The sequence below is a fragment of the Parasteatoda tepidariorum genome, chromosome 10 (assembly GCF_043381705.1).
Source record: "Parasteatoda tepidariorum isolate YZ-2023 chromosome 10, CAS_Ptep_4.0, whole genome shotgun sequence".
Lineage (NCBI taxonomy): Eukaryota > Metazoa > Arthropoda > Arachnida > Araneae > Theridiidae > Parasteatoda > Parasteatoda tepidariorum.
In genome coordinates, this window is record NC_092213.1 from 66,350,176 (window position 1) to 66,371,999 (window position 21,824).

General features: G+C 29.6%; 1 protein-coding gene across 1 annotated transcript in view; it reads left to right on the forward strand.

Moving 5' to 3' along the window:
- The window catches only part of LOC107442849 (uncharacterized), a 61,327-nt gene extending 39,792 nt beyond the window's left edge, over window positions 1-21,535 (forward strand). Inside the window, exons 2-5 of the mRNA XM_016056509.3 lie at window positions 9,070-9,196; window positions 10,117-10,259; window positions 19,073-19,214; window positions 20,262-21,535. Of these exons, the coding sequence (XP_015911995.1) occupies window positions 9,070-9,196; window positions 10,117-10,259; window positions 19,073-19,214; window positions 20,262-20,517 (668 nt within the window). The 3' untranslated portion in view covers window positions 20,518-21,535. The remainder of the gene's footprint in view (window positions 1-9,069; window positions 9,197-10,116; window positions 10,260-19,072; window positions 19,215-20,261) is intronic.
- Window positions 21,536-21,824: the final 289 nt, after the last annotated feature.

Sequence of the window (21,824 nt, forward strand, 5' to 3'; positions counted from 1 at the left end):
TATATATATATATATTATACATTACTAAGTAGAAATAGTTCTTACGCACTTTTTGGTTCTTTAATAATAAAAAAAACTAAGCAAATGAAGAGGAATTAATAAATTTATACTTGCATTAGATTTTTGCTTATCTAAAATTGATCCAGGTTTTGGACAGCCTATTCCTTTCAGTCTTTTTTGTTGAATTTTAAAGGAATTTGGAAAATTGTAGGAATTGCTTCAGGTCTTAATTTAATGTTTCCATATTTTTTATTTTTCTAAAATGTACCTCAAAAAATATTTAGAACTGTTTTGGCAATTTACTGCCGCACAACCACCCATATCAATAACTTTTGGTACACAAATAGCCTTCAAACTTTCACGCTAATACTAACACAACGTAACTTGCGAACTAGTTTGCTCCAATTTAGTTGATAGTTCAGCTCTCATAGTATAGAAGCCTTAACAGAAACTATCACTCTATTTTCCATATACTCCCACCTTTTGATAAATGCTAATTTATCAAAACAGTTAATAAACTAATTTTGAAACATTCAACTCAATCACACACGCACACATATAATTCAGCATTCATATAAATTAAGGTAGAACAGTTTGCAAATAATAATGAGAAGTCGAATTAGTGATCATAACGTTTTGGAAGTCTAATTCTTCTTCCGCGCCTAGTTTGATCATTCTTGGAATCAGCGACCACAACTCTTGGAGCAACAGTCTGAGTTGTATCAGAGTCTTGATTGACAACAACTTTAGAAGCAAGTGACTCAGTTTTGATAATGTCTACTTTCTCGTACAGTTCATTACTACATGAAATCTCTAAGGGGTATATATGTTTGAGAGGTCGTGTCAATTCTCCAATCGCAGTTAACTTTAACCACACGAATGAAATTGTCATGTCCAGGAAAAACTTCAATAATTCGCCCAAGTGGCGAATCCATTCTCTTCTTATTATCACACTTAATTAACACAATATCACCTATCTTTAGCTCATTGATTAGATACCTTTTCTTCACTGCACTAAAAGACTGAGATATTCATCTCGGAATCGTCTTCGGAATTCCTTAAGTAGCCTTTGCTGGTATCTCAACCTTTTCGAAATATTAACATCATCCAAATGATCCAAATCTGGGACACCAACAGTTGGAATATCTTGAATGAACAATGATGGAGATAGGGGAACCAAATCTCTTGGATCATCTGAGACATATGTGAGAGGTCTTGCATTAATTACAGCTTTTACATCACACAAAAGGGTTAGGTTTTAAATCACATAAAATACTTTACACGTGTATATAAAATTAAACTTTAATGTGTGATTTTACTGATCTTGTGCACCACAATGGCATGATCCGATGTCAACAAAACATAATGGTAAGTAAAACAAGCAAATAATTAACGAAGCTTAAATATAAACATTAAATTAAGGTATAAATAACAGAATGGTCTCGAAAAAGTCCTCTTTTATTAGCTGTACGGAAAATTCTAATCTGAAAACTGTAAACAAATTAAAAACGATAAATTGCACAAGGCTGGTAATGATAAATAAATCACTTCACTTCAATTTATAGAAACGAGAAGACTAATTAATAATACCTTGTTAAAAAATTTTATAATAAATTAAGCTTAGCTTCCAGAATATTTACAAATTTATTTGGTTAGATTATTATATTATTATTATTTATAATCGGATGCAAAAACCTTAACCAGTTGTCCGCTTTTAGAATAATCTAAAGTCAAACGTTCATAAATATTTTAAAAACGCAGAGACATGAAATTTTTTTCAAGAGTTTAAAGTCGTTTGAAATATGTAATGTAAGCAATAAAAAATAGATTATTTGTCCATTCTTTAGGTATTGTGATCCCTTAAGGGTCTCAAATTACTATATAAAATAGAGAAAAAAAGATCATTGAGACATTTGTTTTCCTATTTTGAGACATTTTATATTATTGAAAACTTTGACATCGACCAAGTCAATGCCAGAAGAAAACAGATAAGAGTTGAAAGGCGATAGTTAAATACGCCCCCAAGTGTCATCTGGTTATCAAGTACCTAATGTTAGCTTTTACAGCGATCGCATTCTTCTATTTCCACTGATATACACAGACGATAAACAAAACATTTATAACAAGAAAAAAAGGAAAATTATTTTGTTGCCTAGCAATCAGCCAGAGTTAGAATATTACAATTACAAGAGTTGCCAGCCGTATTCAAACAATTATTTAAAATAACTCTCCATTGATGTCGCAACATCCTCACCACCCCGGTCAACCTCAAGAGGGATGACCAGCTGTATAAGTCGAGTTATAGTCTTTCCATCCACTCTTAACACGCATGTTCGAATTTCCCCATCACGTTCCTTTAACTAGATTTGTAATTCGGGTATTCTTCCACATGTGCCTGGGTCTGACGTCTTCTTGTAGTAGCACAAGATCTCCTGCACGGATGGCGAAGGAGTTATGAATATTGCGAACTTGGTGATTGAGAGCGCAGTTGCAGCAGATATTCTTTGGACCATCTTTTCCAAAATATATCCAATACGTCTTGTTGTTGTCCATAGGGTTTCGTAAGTCTTGGATTGTTATTCAGATTTGTAGGTGTAGCTGTTAATTTTCTACCCGTTAGAAAATGTGCCGGTGTCAAAGCTTCCTTGTTGTCTTCATCTCCCTCTTCATATAAAAGGGGTCTGTTGTTAAGGGTGGCTTCTATCCCTACAAGTACAGTGGATAGAGTTTTCTTTGTCTAATAGTGCCCGACCAAGAGATTTACGAAGACAATTTTTCATTAATCCGATTAGGTGCTCCCTCCAACCTTTGCCTAGCAAGAGTTAAAATATTACAATAGTTGGCAGCAGTGTGAAAACAATTATTTAAACTAACTCTCCATTGATGGTGCAACACCTATTGCTGGTTTTCATGCCGTCTTCCTATAGTGATTTGACAGATTTCGAAAGCGTTTTTGTTTTTTCACCACTTTAATATTAAATTTTTGAACGTACTTGCGTTTTTTACTTCATCTTTCAAAAGGATTCTAAAAATATATAATAATATAGACTGTGATTATGGAACGTTCTGTATACCCGAAAAGGTTATATATGAGGTATTTTCTTTTATTGATATTTATAAAGATATTTACGAAGTGCGATCCCTTGTGAATATTCTTAATAAAACTTCGACGTTTAATTCTATGCTTATTAATTTTTAAATACTTCATAGCTATTTGAAATTCCTGATATTTTGACACTGGAAATGTTAAATTATTTAATAAATTAAAATATGTTTAGGAAATTGAAACATAACCCCTGTAATGAAAAGAAAAGAAGAAATGGAATGAAAAGTCGATATTAAAATATACAAGTCAAATTAGTAACGGAACTGAATCTGAAACTAAACAATTGGCAACGGGATCGAAACAGAGGGTCAGAAATTTCACAAACTGTAAATGAAAATATTGTCTTTTACGTTTATCCCAATTTAACAGATTCCTGCATTTGTGTCAGTAAACACTGCATTATGTTTAATTCTGCCCTTAAGGCTTAAAGCAAATATTCTGGCCATTGAATTTAAGGAGAATATGCGGAGGGTTCAGAATGAAATTTGATGTTAATGTAAAAAATAACACGTGCAAATCTACGTAAAAATAACAATATTATGTTGTCTCAAAAAATGTTTTTTTAGACTTAGTTACAACACCTTTCGATCATCAGCTTACCTAAGTCTATAATTTATTAATGTTTGGCGGCTAAGTACAGCAGATTCCAGATCTTGAGCCATTACATTTTACGTTAACTTTAATATTTGCTTATAAAAAATAAACAATAAATTAAAAGAAAGAAAAAGGAACCTAAACCAATGCTTCAAAACTCCTTAGAGGCAATCTAAGAATTGGTGGTAATTTCTTTTTATTAGTGACTATACAATGGAATGTTATAAATTGCTATGCTTGAATTTAAAATTCTAATACATAAGGGTTTAAAAACAATTATAAAAAGTTAGCCAAATATTAAACAAAAACCTTTTTATTTTTCTGAAAGTTTTTAACTTTTATCAACTGTTTTGTTATAAGCAACTGCTCAATCCCAAGAGAGGAAAATACTTGTATGTTGAATTATCTAAAAACTTGCTTGTCTTTCATTTTTGTTTCATTTATCGATGAAGTCCAAGAGGAGAATATTCTCCCTAGAGCTATCATTACCTACATTCTTTTTTTATTTTTTCCAAAAAGAAAATCTCATTCATTTTTAAAACCATGCAATTTAAAACTAAGAAGAAACTTTTTTTTTTCCTACTTTGTTTTCCAACTTTTTTTTTCTTCCTAATACATTTGAGTTTACCATCTACTTTCATTTTGTAGTAAACAGTTCACGCAGCTTTTAGAAGAAAATATCGAGCTGAGTATAAATAGATACTGAAAAATTCAGGAGGAAAGTAGGCACATTCATTTTTGAGCGAACAACTTTTATTTATTTTAGACTATTAAAAAAGAAAGGAAAAACTATTTAAAAAAAATTATTTTAGGTTTAATAATGCACATTGAACTAATGATTTCATAAATTGATTTAAAAAGATTATTGACAAATTGTCTTCAAGTTTTTAGTGTTTGGGAAGGCTGATTCTTATGTTTACAAACAGTAAGATATTAATAAAAAAAAAACATAAATTGTCCTAATTACCATCTTAAATTCAAGTTGAAGGTAACCGGAAAAATATTTCGCTTAGTTTAATTAAATTCTTTTTTGAAAAATCTGATCTACTTGGAAGTACTGCTTTTTTCCATTATAAAATCACTCAAAAGTAATAAGTCTTTAGAAAAGTGTTAAATAGTGTTACAGTAAACAGCTGTATTTTATGCATAATGGGATACCTGCAAGTGACGTAGTGTGGGTATCTCGATCCTGATTGGTTGTTGAAACGTGGCATTTGTTTACGTTAGCAACTGTTCTTTCGATTATAATTCGAGTAAGCCAAATCTGTCAAAGTATGAATTCTTTTGAGTGACACATTTTAAAATCTTGTTCAAATATTCTTGAAGATTTTAATTCTTTCACTATATATTTACAAGGAGACTTAACACAAAGGCAGGCACGAAGTCATGTGGAACATAAACAAACTAATTAAGAGTCGAAGGTGCCAGGTACACAAAACAAAAATATATCATGGTTAAAACAAAATACATAAGCAGATAATAAATCTAGTTTAAATAAAAAAAGTAGACGATAAAGAATTGTATTTCAAGTAATTCAATGTGCAATACGGCTCTTTTAATTAACTTATCATTAATTAGCAACTGTTCTTTCCATTATATTTCGAGTAAGCCAAACCTGTCAAGTACGAATTCTTTTGAGTGACACATTTTAAATTCTTTCTCAAAGGTTCTTAAAGATTTTAATTCTTTCACTATATGTTTACAATGAGACTTAACACAAAGGCAGGCACGAAGCCATGTGGAACATAGACAAACTAATTATGCGTCGAAGTTGCCAGATATACAAAACAAAAATATATCATGGTTACAACAAAATACATAAACAAATAATAAATCTAGTTTAAATAAAAGAAGTAGACCATAAAGAATTATATTTCAACTAATTCAATGTGACATACGGCTCTCTTAATTAACTTATCATTAATTAGCATTATAACTTATGAAGAAAAACTTAGCTAAACTTTAATACGCCATTTTGCTGATAAAGATTAGCTGGTTCTGACGTCATATGTCACATGTGTGGGTATGGGAGGTCTTCTTCTTCGCTTGAAGTGTTAGCATCAAATTATCATTAAAAATGAGAATTGTCTATGAACATCCGTAATACTGTATTTTTAATGGGGAGTTTTATAAAAACCCGAAAACCAATTATATTTCGGCTTCTTACTGTAATTTATAGTAGGAACCATTCCCACTGTTCGTATAACAGTAAGTAACCATATTACTCATACAACAGATTTGTGTGTTGATAGACCCTTTACTATTATATCTAAGAATAACAATTTAAAGGACACTCTGATAGAAAATATAGATTTGCCTAATTCCCCCCCCCCCCCCNNCCCCCCCCCCAGATAGGAACCACCCTGCCCGACTTAGTTTTTCATCGTTTGAACAGGTTGTTGGAACTACATCCACATAGACACCTTATTAAGTATTTCAAAGACATTTGGTGCATCTCAAATATTTTTAACCCACTTTTAAAGATAACCAATTGTTAGACGCCGTATAGCATTATTGGCTCTTGAGTCTAAAACTTACAACTGACTGTTGAAACTACCTTGGTTTCAAAACTCATCTAGGGTTTTAAAAAGTATTAACTCCCGGAAACCCCTTTAACTCTTCCGCGGAACACTCTGTGGGAACCGTTGTTCTACGTCAGTGTTTCCCAAACTTATGACTTTTGTGTACCCTTTCTAAATTTTTCGTAACGCTGTGTACCACTAATACAAAATGAATGTATTTTTTACTGTAAAAAATTGTCCGAAAGTTAAAAATCACAACTGGCTGTTGATACCCCTAATTATTAACTGTTAACTCTGCCAAAAATAGCCAATAAAAAAATACGTAATCGTAAATTTTCATGACTAGCTTTGTTTTTAAATAAAATTTTGTGAAATTTTCGTTTGTTGCAAGATATTTCGCATTAGAATGCGTACCCCCGGTAGACTGTTCCCGTACCCCTGGGGGTACGCGTACCACACTTTGGGAAACACTGTTCTACGTAATCGCATTTATCAATATGGTATTGCTCACAAGGTGTCATGGCTTTTTGTGTTGGCATACTTATCTTCTACTAAGTATTTTTTTAATGAATTAATATTACAATATTTCATCGAACTGTTTCCATTGAATGATAACATTTAGGAGCACCAAAATTCGAAGAATAATGAGCCCTTGATTATTATCATCATCATCAAACATAAACTGAATTTCGAATTACATTTAACATCATTATGATAAAGAAACGTGTCAAACTAACGAGAAATGCATAACACACCGTATCATTATTTGATTATTATTATCAGAAATTGAGCAGTCTTAATTATCATTTGCTCTATTAATCATATGGACTCAAAAGTTATATATCAATTCAGATATTCAGTTAGTTGACGAACGTGTTCGGGAATATACTCATTTAGAATTCCACATTGTTCTCTGATGGAGTAAATCCTCGCTAATATCAGCACTGAAACACAAATATTTTGGTAATGACGTCGATTGTTAAAGGAAACATTTTGCTAGTTGACAAGTTGATTATTGCGCTTGTTGGATTGAGCGGAATAATAACGTTATTTAGAATTAATAGAATATAATTTTATAGCAATGGACTCTAACAATCGAGAACGAGAATTACATGGAATAAAATGAAATTAATGATCTAAATATGGCATAATTAATCTTTTATGATATCATTTAGAATAAAATTAGATTGTAGTGGGGTCTCAACAATTTAGACCTTAATATATCTTTTTAAGTCTTTTAATAAGACACTTTTTGAATAATATATTATTAATGAAATATAATGACTGCTTTGATTTTCAACATGTTAGGAAGAAAGTTATATTAAATAAAATAGAACGAATGATATAAATGCATCAATCGTAGGCTGCTAATAAAACTAGATTCGAACAACGTTAACATAATTAGTGGAATATAATTTGATAGCTATGAAGGCTCAAACGTTTGAGGAAAATGATTATGCAGAATCAAACAAGCATTTAGGTTTTAAAGAAAAGTACTAATTTAAAAAAGAAAGCGGCAATCTTAAGGGGTTAGATGAGTCTTGATAGAGAAAAAAAACACATTTTCTGAATTTTTTTATGCAATGAAATAATTCTCATGAATTTGTGGTACATTAAAAAATATACTTGAATTACATTTTTAAATTTTTTCAACAAAATTTTAAAAAATTAAGTAATTGAGAACTAGTTTTTGGAAAACCTCTCAAAAAAAGTATCCTCTCTTTAAATGCTATTCTTCAAAAGCAAATGCCCTGATTTTATTTGAAGATTTAAATGAATTAATAAATAACATTTGAATTTAGCCCGAATTGTAAGTGATTCTTATGAATTTGAGGTATATAAAAAAATACACTTGAAATACATTTTTAAATTTTTTCATCAAAATTTTAAAAAATTAAGTTGTTGAACTAGTTTTTGGAAAACCTCTCGAAAATAGTATCCTCTCATTAAATGCTATTCTTCAAAAATTAATGCCCTGATTTTATTTGAAGATTTAAATGAATTAATAAATAAAATTTGAATTCAGCCCGAATTGTAAGCAAAAATGAAAATAAAAACACGCATTTTCTTATTAAATGCGGTATGCTCAAAAAAATAATAATAATCCTATATTTATTTACAAATCAGTTTTTATCCAGGTGTGAATAAAATTTCAATATCAGCATTTTAGACAAAATGTTCTGTTAATTTTATTTTTTTCTCGACATTCACTTGACTTATAGGTAAATGGTATTTATCATTTGGATCAGGATGCAAATGGTAAATATCCCTTTGTGTTCTGATCCTGATCATGTTTCGACATGTTTTTTTTTTTTAATTTTACCTTGTGTGAAAATATTTATTTATTTTAAAAATGCTTTGAAATTTGAGAAATAAATACTTTATTGAAGATTTTTATTAATATTTGAATTTAAAATTGAGCTGTGTTAAAAATTGTGATTATTGCTGTATTCACCAAGTGTGGCTTTTGTTATTTAAATAGTGTTCTTTAACACATTGCACGCCGGAAAATTACATTACAGATGTATTACAAATGTTATAGATTTAAATTTTAAAAAAAGTGGTTGGCAAGAAACTTTTCACTATAGTTACAACATCAATTTAAAAAATAAAAATACGACGAAACGATTGCAATACTAATTTATGTTTGTGATAATCGCGAATGAACATATGATGATCACGAATGGATAATTTATTTGAAAAACCGAGCGGAAACGAAGTAGTTTTGCTACCACTTTTCAAACTTTTGCATGGATCAAGAAATTTCAAAAAACGTATTTTTACATGACCCGCTTGCAATGTGTTAAAATGCAAGTATTTTCAACTAATGAAGTAAAATTTTTTCAGTGTTTATATACGGAGAAGAGTGTACCCTGCACGAATTGCATGCTTGTTTAGAGTCTTTGCAATCAGTTACACAAAACAACGATTTAGCACTTGTTACTACCAAAGAAGAGCTTTTAGCTGTTTGCAGGTAATTCAAAAGTTATAAAATATTACAAACTGTTAAGTTAAATTTTTTATTGTTATTGTTAAGTATTATAAGTAATCGCTTTTTCTAGAGCACTTAATGTCTAGATAAGTTTTTATTTTATTTGAAGACACCACTCAAAAGTTTGAAAGTATGATAAGATATAAAGACATATTTTAGTGTTATACATAGCGCATTAGCTTTAGATTTTTGCCCATAGATGGCGCCACTGGAAAACAAGAACAATCGCACCCCCTCTGCCTAAACAGGCATACGTCAACAATTAGCTTTAGATTTCTGTGATAAAAAGTAAGGATAAAAAATATGTTACAGCTTTCTGTTTAGAATGACAATGTAGAGGAAAGGGGCCTATCTTGAGATAGTTCCCTATTATGCAATCTCTGTATTGTAACCAAATGTGCAGTTAGTGTAAAGCTTGGTGTCATGAGTTCAATCCTGGCAGCTGGCTTTACAACCAGTGTGTATACCAGGGACTAATATAGGGGAGATCTGCCTTTATATCTATGGTGTATACACAACAAGGTGCACGTTAAATCTGTCATGTCTGAAAGTTTTCTCTTTGCTTGTTTTGTGAGAGATTGGAGAGAGGGATCAGCTCAAGCTTGTTTACGTCGTGATATGAGCACCGAAAATAACCTCATCAATAAACCTCATTTACACCTCAAAAAATTAACTTCATATATAGCTAAAAATACATTATACATTAATTTGTTTCATAACTAAATTAGGTGTGTTTTATTACATCTGTCAACCTCTGAGCAATCACAAAAGTATCTTTTTCTGTAAGGATAGTGTTGTAATGTGTCAGAAGCTGGAAGAGATTTCTATTTTAAGCATGATATATTTATAGTATTCGAAATTTAAGCTTAACCATCGTTTCTTTTTTAAATATTATTTTACAGAAAACTTAAGGACAGCGTTGGTTGTGTGGATAATCACATGAAGCATTGTTTCTCACCTACGCAGACCAAAGTTTTCAACAGTTTGGTGTCGGGAGCAAGGCAGTTTCTTTCAGAGCTCTGCGTTATTGGTCCAATACAAGAAGGCAAGTTGTTAAATTAATAGTAAGAGAATGGTTAAACCAGAGCTTCCCAAAAAGTGTTCCGCGGAACCATAGGATTCCGTGGGAAATTTACAATATTGAAATTGCCAAATAATTAAAATAGGATATTGATGCATGTAGGCAAAATTCTCCTATGTTTTAAATAAATGAAGACAAAATAGAATGTATTGGAGTCGGAAAGTTGCTAATTCTGAAACCATTAAAATCTATTAGGGCGATTCTTTCGTTACGTGTGTTACTTTTACACGACATATTTCAACTTTAACACTTATTATAATAAACTTGTTAGATATTTTTTATGTTTTTCTTAATTTGTTGTTAAATCTATATGTGTTGTAAGTTTTCAAAACGAAGATTGAAGGCGCAAATTAATTTGATGTTGAAAAAAAAAATTTCTGAAATTTTGTTACGTGTGTTACCCTTTATAATGCTAGATATTTGAAACTTTGAATATATTCATTTAATTCTGTGAAGTATAAAGGCAAAAAATTAAGATATTTTCTTTTATAGAGAGATACAATATCGAAGCTGTGTTTAGTGATTTTTAAAAATTTCTTGCAACAGTAAAAACTTCTTTATTTTGGTGAAATTGGTGCGTTACGTGTGTTAACTGAACGTTACGTGTGTTACCCTCTGTGAATATTTCAACTGAGAAGTCATAAATGTTGCACTAAAACATTTATTTATTTTAATTTAGCAGAAGAAAAACAATTTATTTTAGCAAATAAAATAGTTAATGGTCTGGAAAGATGGTTGTAGCCCTTCTTTATACTGGTTTAGAGAGTAAAACATAGCAAATCTTAGGCACATCTATTCCTTCAAAATCATTTCTGTTTGGAAACAAAAATATGCATATTTTCCAATTATTTTATGCAAATATTGCATTTTAAGTTTACAAGCATGTGCATTTGCGTCAATAATGTTCCCGAGATAGAGCATATGTCGTTTTAATTTCAGTTATAGGCGCACTTCTGATCAGGAGGGAACAGAAATTGACTTACTGACTATTTGTGTGCCACAATGTGCATCTATGCATCTTATTCAAGTATCTAACGATACTTATGCATAGATTTTATGCTTTGTATTACCGTTGCCATGTATTGATCTTTTCAATTAATATCTTTATTTCCTTTTGGCTAATATATAATACTGTTGTATTAGGCATGAGTTGATTGGTTAGCTTTGCAAACAACACTGGATAGCAAATAAATTTTTTTGTATAACAACACAATGATATAAATAACTTTGCTTTTTGCTTCGCTTTCAAGATTTTGTACTACACACCTATCCCATAGAAGGAACTTCTGCATGTGATATCGTAAAATATTTCCAAATTAATTTCTTTTTTTATATTTTGATTGACAAAATATGAAATAATTCAACCATATATTTATTTTTAAATTCTTAACTTGACTTATTACTATAGAAGGTTTCTGTTAGCTCATCTTCTGAAGTAGAATCGTTTTTAAACAGTCTTAAAATAAAAGTGTAGACATTGTTTCACCTTTGTCTTTGCCTTAGGAAAATATTGTAAAGGACTCTATTTTAAACTCTTTAGGAGAGTATCGTCTAAGACAACAGCTGCTGTGAATAACGGAACTGTGGCTGGATAGCATAATGCTGATTGAAATTCGTTTTGATATTCAAAAGAATATGCCATTGCAAAGTCAACTTGAATTTCCCTGGTTTTAATGCTAGATATGTTTGTTTGGAAAGTATCACCTCGGATTCTTTTAACTCTTACGTATTATTGAAAGTTAGTCCAATTTTCAAGAGTTATTTCAAAACATTCTTCTTGCACATTTGCCATTATATATTTTTTATTGTGAGCTATTGTCATCTTTTTCTCATCGTTACCAAACTACAATAAATGATGGTTAGAAACCTATAACAAGCAATGAGAAATTTTTGTAAGTATCAGAAGCACCCTTCCAACAATTAGATCCAAAATTTCTTTTACTTTATATACATAAATACTTCTACCATCACCATGTATTGTCATAAACTTAATTTTAGCTTTCCAGTTAAAGAATAAAAATTTCATGATATTTGTTTTGATTCTAAGTTTTACAGTAGCAATAAATTTTTTAGTCATAAAGCACTAAATATGGAAAATTAAACAATGTTTAGGATGCAACTGACAAAAATCAGTATAAGCCTCTCTTAGAAACATTGTTAGATAGTTCTTTCGTTTTATTGCCCGTTTTTCCCCGTAATAATCCAGAGAACCAGCTCTTGTTTCAATACAAGCATAGTATAAACAATCTAACTTTTGAAGAAAATCCATTTATTAATAATTAAGTTCATCTGAAATACTTAGTGGTGAACCTTTTACATCATTATCAATCTGTTTTGAAAGTTCAAGTCTAACTTTCATTATTTCCTTATTTTCTTTCCTTTGAAGTGCAGAATCTTATGCTCTTTTCTTTTTTTCTTCATCTTCTTATTCTTTTAAATCCAGATAAGGACACTATTTTAAGCTTATCCATTTTATAATAATCTAGCAAATGCAGTCGAAATATTCTACTTAAACATAAACGTATAACAAATAGAAGTTTGGGAAAACAATTTCCAAAAGTTTCAAAATTATCGTCTTATTATGCTGTTTTTTTATTAATGCTTATACCGACCTGATTTTACAAAAAACCACAATCTTACAGTTCCGTATTTGTGGCATTGAAGTTGCGCGGCGGTTATAAAAAATGTCCGAACATGATTTAAATCTTTTATTGAAAATAAATAAATAATTAAAGTGCATAAGTACCTCTAACACACATAACAGTTACGCGCGTAACTTTTCGTTACGTGTGTTACCTTGAATAAAATTAATTATAAAATTTTAACTATTGGCAGTTTTAATTCGAGAATTTTTTCCGTTGCATATCTTGCCTTCTTAATTTATAAAACAAAAAATTTTCTTTTTTACTAAAGTTTTTACAGAAAAAAATGCGAAATTATGTTACGTGTGTTACTGGGAAATTAGACTATCTTGATTAATCGATTTTCAAACAAGCAAAAAAATTTAGGCCAAATTAAAAAAATACATTAAACAATGATAAAAGAGTAAAATAGTTATATTTATTACTAAAAACTATTTTATTGCTCTTTAATATTTTAAGAACTCCATTGGAATATAACATAACAAAGAAGAGAACTCCTGTTAAAATTCATAGTGTTCCACCTTTTGTTAGAATTCACATAAATATTTTTTGTAATTCAAAAAACTATCTTAACTATTAAAAAATGTACATCTTCTAGATTCCGAAATTGTGTCATTTTTGATTTTAAGATAATTTTGAAAGTTTAGTCACTCAGGACCACTTTTCGTGGAATCGCCCATTACTGATATTCATAATAAGATAAATACTATACCAATTTAACTAAACGAAGATATAGTTAACTAATAGAAGTTTGTTATCGGTAAGTCGCAGAATAGAGATTATGCTACAATTGTTTTAATGTGTTTGTTTTATTAGCAGTAAAAAAATTGTTAAAATACATCACTAACTTTCATTATGATAGTGTTGTATTGTATTTATTAAATATCCAAAATCTTTACTGAGGCATACCAAAGATAATCTAAATGTTTTATTAATTCTTTGCACTCTGAAGAAGAAAAAAAAATTCTGAAGAAATCTGTTAGAAATTTTTAAAAGAAATGTTTCCCCAATGGCAGTGAAATGATAATTGAAGTGACCTTGAAAGCAGTCATTCAATTGACATGAGCCAATATTTACTACTCAATAAGGCAACTAGCGGGTTTCTACAAGTATGTTAAAACTATTTAAATATAATTGTAATAAAAATAAATTTAAATTAAATTTGTTAAAATTGATATCAAACATAAATGTAAAAATTTTCTCACTAAATTAAATATAAAAATTAAAGTCTTCAAAATGCGGAAGAGGTGGCAGGTATTATTTATTCTACAGGAATATTTTAATTTGTTAGTACACCTTTCTTTTAAATTTTAAATAGTTGCTTAATTTCTGTTACATATATAGATTTTTTAAATATGATACAAAAGATACTATTTTTTTCTATTAGATACGCAGGATTAACAAACTTAAATTGCAAAGACTGCTTAAAATGAAAGAGATATAATAGGACAATATAAAACGAATATATGTTATTATTGAAAACCAAAATAACAGAAAGTCAACTGTTGGTGATGAATGGCAAAATTCACTTGCCTTGCTGTAACGAAATATTGATTGCAACAATCGGATTGTTATGTTTAGCTTACATCAGCATATGTAAATAATAATGATAAAAAATTTTGTGAATGTGAATGATAAAAAAAATCAATCATTTTTTACCATCAAAGCTTATAGAATGTCTCCTTAAGAGATATATGTTTTTATAACAAAACAAAAAAAAACTATTCCACAATCACCATCAATATAAATATTAAATGTTTTAATTTGATAACTATTTTTATTTAACAATTATTCGGAACAGATTCAAAAGCGACTATGAGAATGTTGCCATTCACCAGAAATTAACTTCAGGCTATTATAACTTCATTAAAATTGCTTCAACAAAAACCATCGAATAATTTCACTTTAAGATATGTTGGCGTGAATTTAAAATTTGTTGTGATCTGTATAAACGAATTAATGCCATTTAGTGATAATAGCTTTTATGAACAATCCTTCCTCATCTATGTCTAGTTGATTGAAATAAAGCTTAAAACTTTCCTTTTAACTGCATTACAGTTTCTAAAAATAGCTGTTTATTTCCGCTACCTTATCATATTACATTACTCGCAAGAAGAGAACTAAAAGCGCTGATGTAGAAAGTGGCTGTCAATAACTATTTATCTACTGAAACTAAAATCTAAAAAAAGGTAAATCATTTTTAACAAAGTTGAAAGCTTCGTACAGTTAATTTAGTTAGATTTCAAAGCACTTTTTTAAAAGACTTATCACAGTCTCTTGCGAATATGTGAAATACTTATTACCGGTTACAAAAGACTGCATAAAAATAAAGTATTGCAAACTTTGCCGTTAAAAGGGGGATTATTTAATTAGACACATAATTCAATTTGAAAGAAAACAGAGCAGAATAAATTATAATTGTCACTGTTTAAGCTTTAGAAATTGTTTATAAACGAAAATACTTAGAATGCATTAATTTTTAAAGCAATTATTTGATTTTTAAACTTAGATCTGCATTTTTGGGTGCACGTACGACAGTTTAAATCATAATTTTTTTAGATGTTGCCTCAGATCAAATTACTTAAAATATAAATTCTATCGAAATTTATGATAATATGAAACTATTTATTCATTAAACCCCCATTAGCTAAACTTTTGAAAAATAGGGATTTTCAGTAAATATGATAGAATTAACTTTTAAATTATTTTATAACCGTCGTTGAACAGAAGACCCAATTTTTGGGTTTACGACTACCAATGTTAAACATCGTAATCTTGTAATTTTTAACCCAATCCAAAACACAAGGGTACTCCTGGATAAAGTATTCGGTGAAATTTGTTCTCGTAGAATACTTTTTTTGATGGAACTTACCCTCATTAGCGTTACACGGAGAGGAAAACCTCCCGTGGTTATCTTGGACAGAAAGGGAACTCTAATCTATGATCCGTCTTTCCTCTGAGAATATTTTACGTCAGTGCGAGCCAGGTGCGGAATTCGAATCGACCAACCATCGCTGGGATTCGAACCCGGTTCACCTCATTGGGAAGAGAGCACTCTATACCCTGAGCCACCACGGCCTATATAATATATATATCTATACGTATTTTATATTTGAAAATTCCGATTGATTTAAATAAATTTTTCAAATTAAAATTCAAGCGTTACAGCATAGTTTTCAAAACTTGGCCAAATTGCCTCGATAGATGCTTGTACAGTCCGCAAAAAAAAAAAGATATCACCCTGAATAACTTTCGTTCTAATGATCGGATTTTCTCGAACTAAGGGTTAATCTTAATGGTTCCTGGGGGTGACCTCAAATATGCTAATTAATTAGTGCTAACTATTAATTAAGTTACGAAATCAGACACAAAAACGTACTTTCTCTGAATAAACATATATTTTTTCTTACATATTTGGATTCTTAACCTTCAAAATATAGGGGGTAGCCGCAATCTGGGAAATATGGTCCCCATAGTTTGGTCAGGAGAGCGATCCAAAGTTCGTACCCCTTAATGTTAATTTCACTTTTTACGTTTTTAGTCATATTTTAAAAACTAATAAAGCAATTCGAAGAAAATTTCACCCAGTCATAAAACTCATTTACCCAAAGATAATTTCACGAAAAAAATAATTTTTAATAATTGTTAATTATTTTTTATTATTTAATTAAATTAAGGATGAAAAATTTTTGAATTATAAGGTATGAATTTTTTTATACCATATTAATCTACATATTTTTCAATTGAAAAATCTAAAGTTTCAACTGTTTTTATTTATTAGAAGCTGAGAAAAATTAAAATTAATTATTTTTAAAAAAATAATTTGGCGACAATGAAGAAATGATTAAATGGAGCGATTAATATTAAAATGTGATAAACTTGCGAGGAACTTGACTTCGCGCGCTTAGCATAAAATTTCATTCATATTTTTTTCGCTAATAATCGTTTGCTTATCTTTTCATTTTTATTTTTTTAAGCTATAAAATACGATGTTTCTTCTTTAGTCGTCTAAAATTCTATTTGCAATTTAGTAAAGAAATTTGAATAAAACATTTTATTGAATAAAATACATTTTATTCAGAGAATGTGGAGTTTTATAAAAGCATGCTTCTGATAGAATATGATTATACAACAGATTGTGCTTCTTTAATGTGATTTTTTTTTATTTTTTTTTTCTCAATAACTGATAAAATTTCAATAATATACATACGAATGAATAAATTTGGAATAAAATATTCATCAATTTCTTGAATATATATTTTATAAATATTAATAAAAATACGCAGTCAACATTTTTAAGCATCTCTCACAACATCGCAAATTTCTCAAAATCTTATAGGGTAAACTAACCAGTGAAGGAATACTTAAGCTTAGCTTGTCTTTAAAAAAAAATCATAAAAATTTCAAAATTTGTAATTTTAGCTAAATGACGTATTTGTTATTAAATGCATGTCGACATATTTGTTATTAAATGCAAATTATGTAAAAAAAATTTAGATAACTTACATAATATTGTTTTAAGCTTTTGGTGGTTTAAATAATAAGTAGTAAGATAACCAAGTGAAGGAACAGTTCTTAAATTGAATAAACACTAAATTTTCCAGTGAATGAACACTTAATTTTGAGAATGTTTGATGCTCGTTAGGAATCCTTAGGCCACACAGATATCTGTCGCCCTGTAGATGCCTGAATTGACGGATGTTAACACAGGCGGGCATTAGGAAAAAAAAATCTTTTAAGTTTTCGTGCCCCCATTTCAGTATCTTAAGGGCCTTACGAGCTCTGTTTAAAAAGAGAGTATCATATCAGATATATATATATATATAAGAAAACAAAAATAATCATAGTAGCAGTATTTGGTGGTAAATGTAGCTTATCGTAATTGAAGAATATGCTGTGCGACATTTTATGGTGAATTTGCGAACGTAAGTTTCAGAATGTATCGAAACATGTGGATGCTATTTGCTAATCATCTTTATCCAAAGAAAACCATGTAACGTAAATATCTAGCAAAATGAAGCAATTTTTTAAACAATGAATCATACAATATGCAACATATTATTTCTATATCTTATTCTTAAACATAACATATTTCAATGTTTTTAAAATGCCACTAAACATTCAGCAATTCATTGAGTTATAGAAAAAAGAAATCGTAAATTACAGAAAACCTTGTGAATGTGCATTAGAATTACTATACAATCTACATTTTATTTTTCATGCACTTTTTTTTCCTTCAAACTTTCATGCCTAGAAGACTCGATTAAAGCTGTAAAAATCATTATCCCTAAAATTTTGTATATAGCTATTATAAGTTATGTTAATTTGATTTTAGTATGAAATCCTCGAATAAACATAGCAAAAATAGCATAATCTAAATAATATCAGATAAAAAGTTCATGTATTTAAATTCTGAAAACTTATAAATCGATTCAAATTTTCTTTTCAAAAGAGATTAAAATAATTTTTTATTTTATTTATTTATTTATTTTTTTTGCTTTTTGGACATAAATGAACTTAAAAATTGTCTATTGCCTAGAAACTTCGAGGTGTTTTCTATTAACTATTAATTAAACCTCTCAGAGCAATCACAAAACATTATTTCAATTTTTTTACAGTCAGAAATTGGTTGCCTAGCAACCTAGTAAAATTAAGCGTTTCTCTTTTGAATCAGTCAAGGGTTATCTTAAAATATTTATTTGCGCAGGCGACTTTTTTTGGCGGTTTTCTGGACTATCGCCAAATATATAAACCTTTATTGCAACCCAATTTACGACCCAATTGTTTTAAAATTTTGTCTACCCCCCCTAATTCAAGTGTCTAGATTCCAAATATGTAAAAAAAAATATATGTTTATTCAGAGAAAGTACGTTTTTGTGTCTGATTTCGTAACTTAATTAATAGTTAGCACTAATTAATTAACATATTTGAGGTCACCCCCATGAACCATTAAGATTGACACTTAGTTCGTGAAAATCCGATCATTAGAACGAAAGTTATTCAGGGTGATATCTTTTTTTTTTGCCGACTGTACATTCTTATTGTTAACCGAAATGTGAAATATTTATGCATCTTATTATTGATTTATTTATTCATGCATTATTAATTTTTTTTCTGTATTATTTATCTCTATAGCATACTTAAAACACGCCCCATGTTTCCAAAATGTCTCGCTGTCCGAGAATAAATGTGCGCCTAAATATAGACATCTCATGCAGCTGTCTGAAAATGTAGAAGAACAAAGAAATGTTGATGATGGACTCAGGGAGTCTTGCTGGTAAGTATTAACTTTACTAAAAATTATAGAGAAATCCGAATTTTTGCGGGCTCTACAGGTTTTAAACGATCCACCTTCTTTCAGGCGTATCTCTACTTTATTAACGAAGTTCATTAGCTATTACCAAAGCGAACACTTTAATTAAAGAAAGGCATGATTTTTTAGAAATTATTTATTGTGAAGAATGAAATTTCTTTCATCAGTTTACGAATATAGAACGAGTCTAGTAAATTAAGCATCATGCTAGAACTGGAGTTGCATCTAGTCCAGTTCGTATATGTAAGTTGAAAATGAATAAAATAAGCTAAATTCTGGTTTTGGTTAAATGAAAACTAAGAGCTGTTTTAAATGCTGAGAATGATTATTAAGGAAATATATTTCTTTGTAATAAATTTTGGTAATTTTTTTCTTGTTCTATTTAGAAGTTCGACTAATTAAATAATTTAAAAATGAATATGGTTTATAAATTCTAACTCCGTCAGACCAATTGGGAAATAAGCAAGAACAACAACATAAATGAATATCCTATTCATAATTTGTTCAGTATACCGTTTTAACAACTTTTTTTAATATGTTGCGATTTATTTTTTATAAACTGTTTTTTTTTTTTTTTTAACTTAACTGAGTTTTTTTTTTTGATTAAACCATAAAAAACGAAATATTAAACAGCAAATAAAATATTAATTTCATATAATTAAAGGTGTCAAGTATTGCTCGCTGCAAAAAAGGCTTTTTTGGAACCCATGTGATTGTATCACGTGATCCAAGGGTGCCGCGAAATACCTTTTGGAAGCCGCTGCCCTCGAACATCCTCTTAATTTTTCTGTAAATAGGAATCTGTTATGTACTACTTAAAAAAACAGCAATCGATTCTCTAAAGAAGTGGGTAAAATTGTAACAACTTCCAGTTTTTCAATTAAAATAAAAATACCATTTCTTCTAAAAAAAAAAACTTCATTTCATGAAAAGTTAACTCAAAATTATTATGATTGTTTAACTATCGACTCAATTTATTGTTGTTTATGTCATTATTTTTTCCTTTTTCAGCGCATTCAACGAATTTGTTTTGTGCAAATATGAACACGTCCGAAAAGACTGTGGATTGTATGCAGCTGAGTTCTTACAACAGCATTTAGATCGCATATCTAGCCCATTAATTCACGAGCATTGTGCACATTACATGTACGCAACCAATGCATGTGTGAAATCCTCATCAGCAAGCAATTTGGCTTACAATTCAGTTTTAAAAACTTTATTTGCTCTACAATTAATATTTATCTATCGAATACTTAGATTAAATTGAGTCTAAGTGACATTTAACAAGTGGAAATATGAAGCTCAAATGCAGCCAAAATTTTGTGTTATTATGGTGAATTATAATAGATACAGTATATAAATAACGAGACGGGGGGGAACTGTTTTGTACTATTTTTTAATACAGGGTAAAAAAAAATTTTATAGCCTTGCGCAGTACCGCTTGGATCAATTGCACACGCATACTTATGATTTTGTCGCCCGCTTAAACGAGCAGTGGTCTTTTAACTTCTTAATAATGTAGAGGTCACGTGGGTACAGTGGCACATGAATTTCCATGTTAATTTCTACAGAATAACATTCATTATGATTTAACGTGGCCATGTGACAAGATGACTTCTCAAAAAAGTTTACTAGGATATTTGATTACCTTTTTTAAGTTTGTTAGTGTTTTCAAATAACACTGATTATTAAGATTGACTCCAAAATGTAAGGTAATTATAAATAATCATGCATTTTCGGTCCCTCCATTAGTTTTTCAGAAACTGAATGATTGAGCTGACAACTCCTTAGCTGTCATCGTTTTATCATTGCTTTCATGACAATTATTGTCATCTAGAGAGTGAAAAATACGCGAATCGTTTTTTTTCCTTCTAAATAACATAATTTTACTTTAATAGCTATCTCGTTATTTATAAACTGTATCTAATAAACCCTATCTTTGTAAATACTAAAAAGTTATTTTCTTTTATAATGATCAATCTTATGCTCATGTTTGTCAAATATTATTTGTTATTACTACTACTGAAGTCAGCGAGATTCAAAACATCACATCTTAACCCCTTCCTTCTCGCTCCCGTGAAAATGACGGGGTAATGTTTCGCCCTCTATTTCTCGCTCCCGTGATATTGAACGGCTGGAGTGTTCAGTAGTAACGTGCCAATAAGAATAAAACTAATTCATCTTTTTTGCCCAGAAAACATTTTATTTCTCATTTTACTCACCCGATGGCAGTACCAGGATATTTTTAAGGTAATTGTATATAGTTAGTTTATTTTAAGCTACAGTGGCGCTCACGTACTTAAGGACTGTGTTCTCAAAATAAATGCGTCATTATATTGGATGAATATTATGTTTTGATTAAGATATCTATAATGACGAATTCTACCTTAGTTGAACTTCAATCCTCAAATAATTCATTCGTGTTCACAAGTGTTTCATAAAAGTTTATTTAAAAAATATAGTATTTTGTTAAGTTTCTTATACTTAAGGACAGTTTGTCTAATCATGAGTTATTGAATGATTACAATCAATTTATCGATCAATGTAAGTGTAATTTACTACATTATCTTTGTT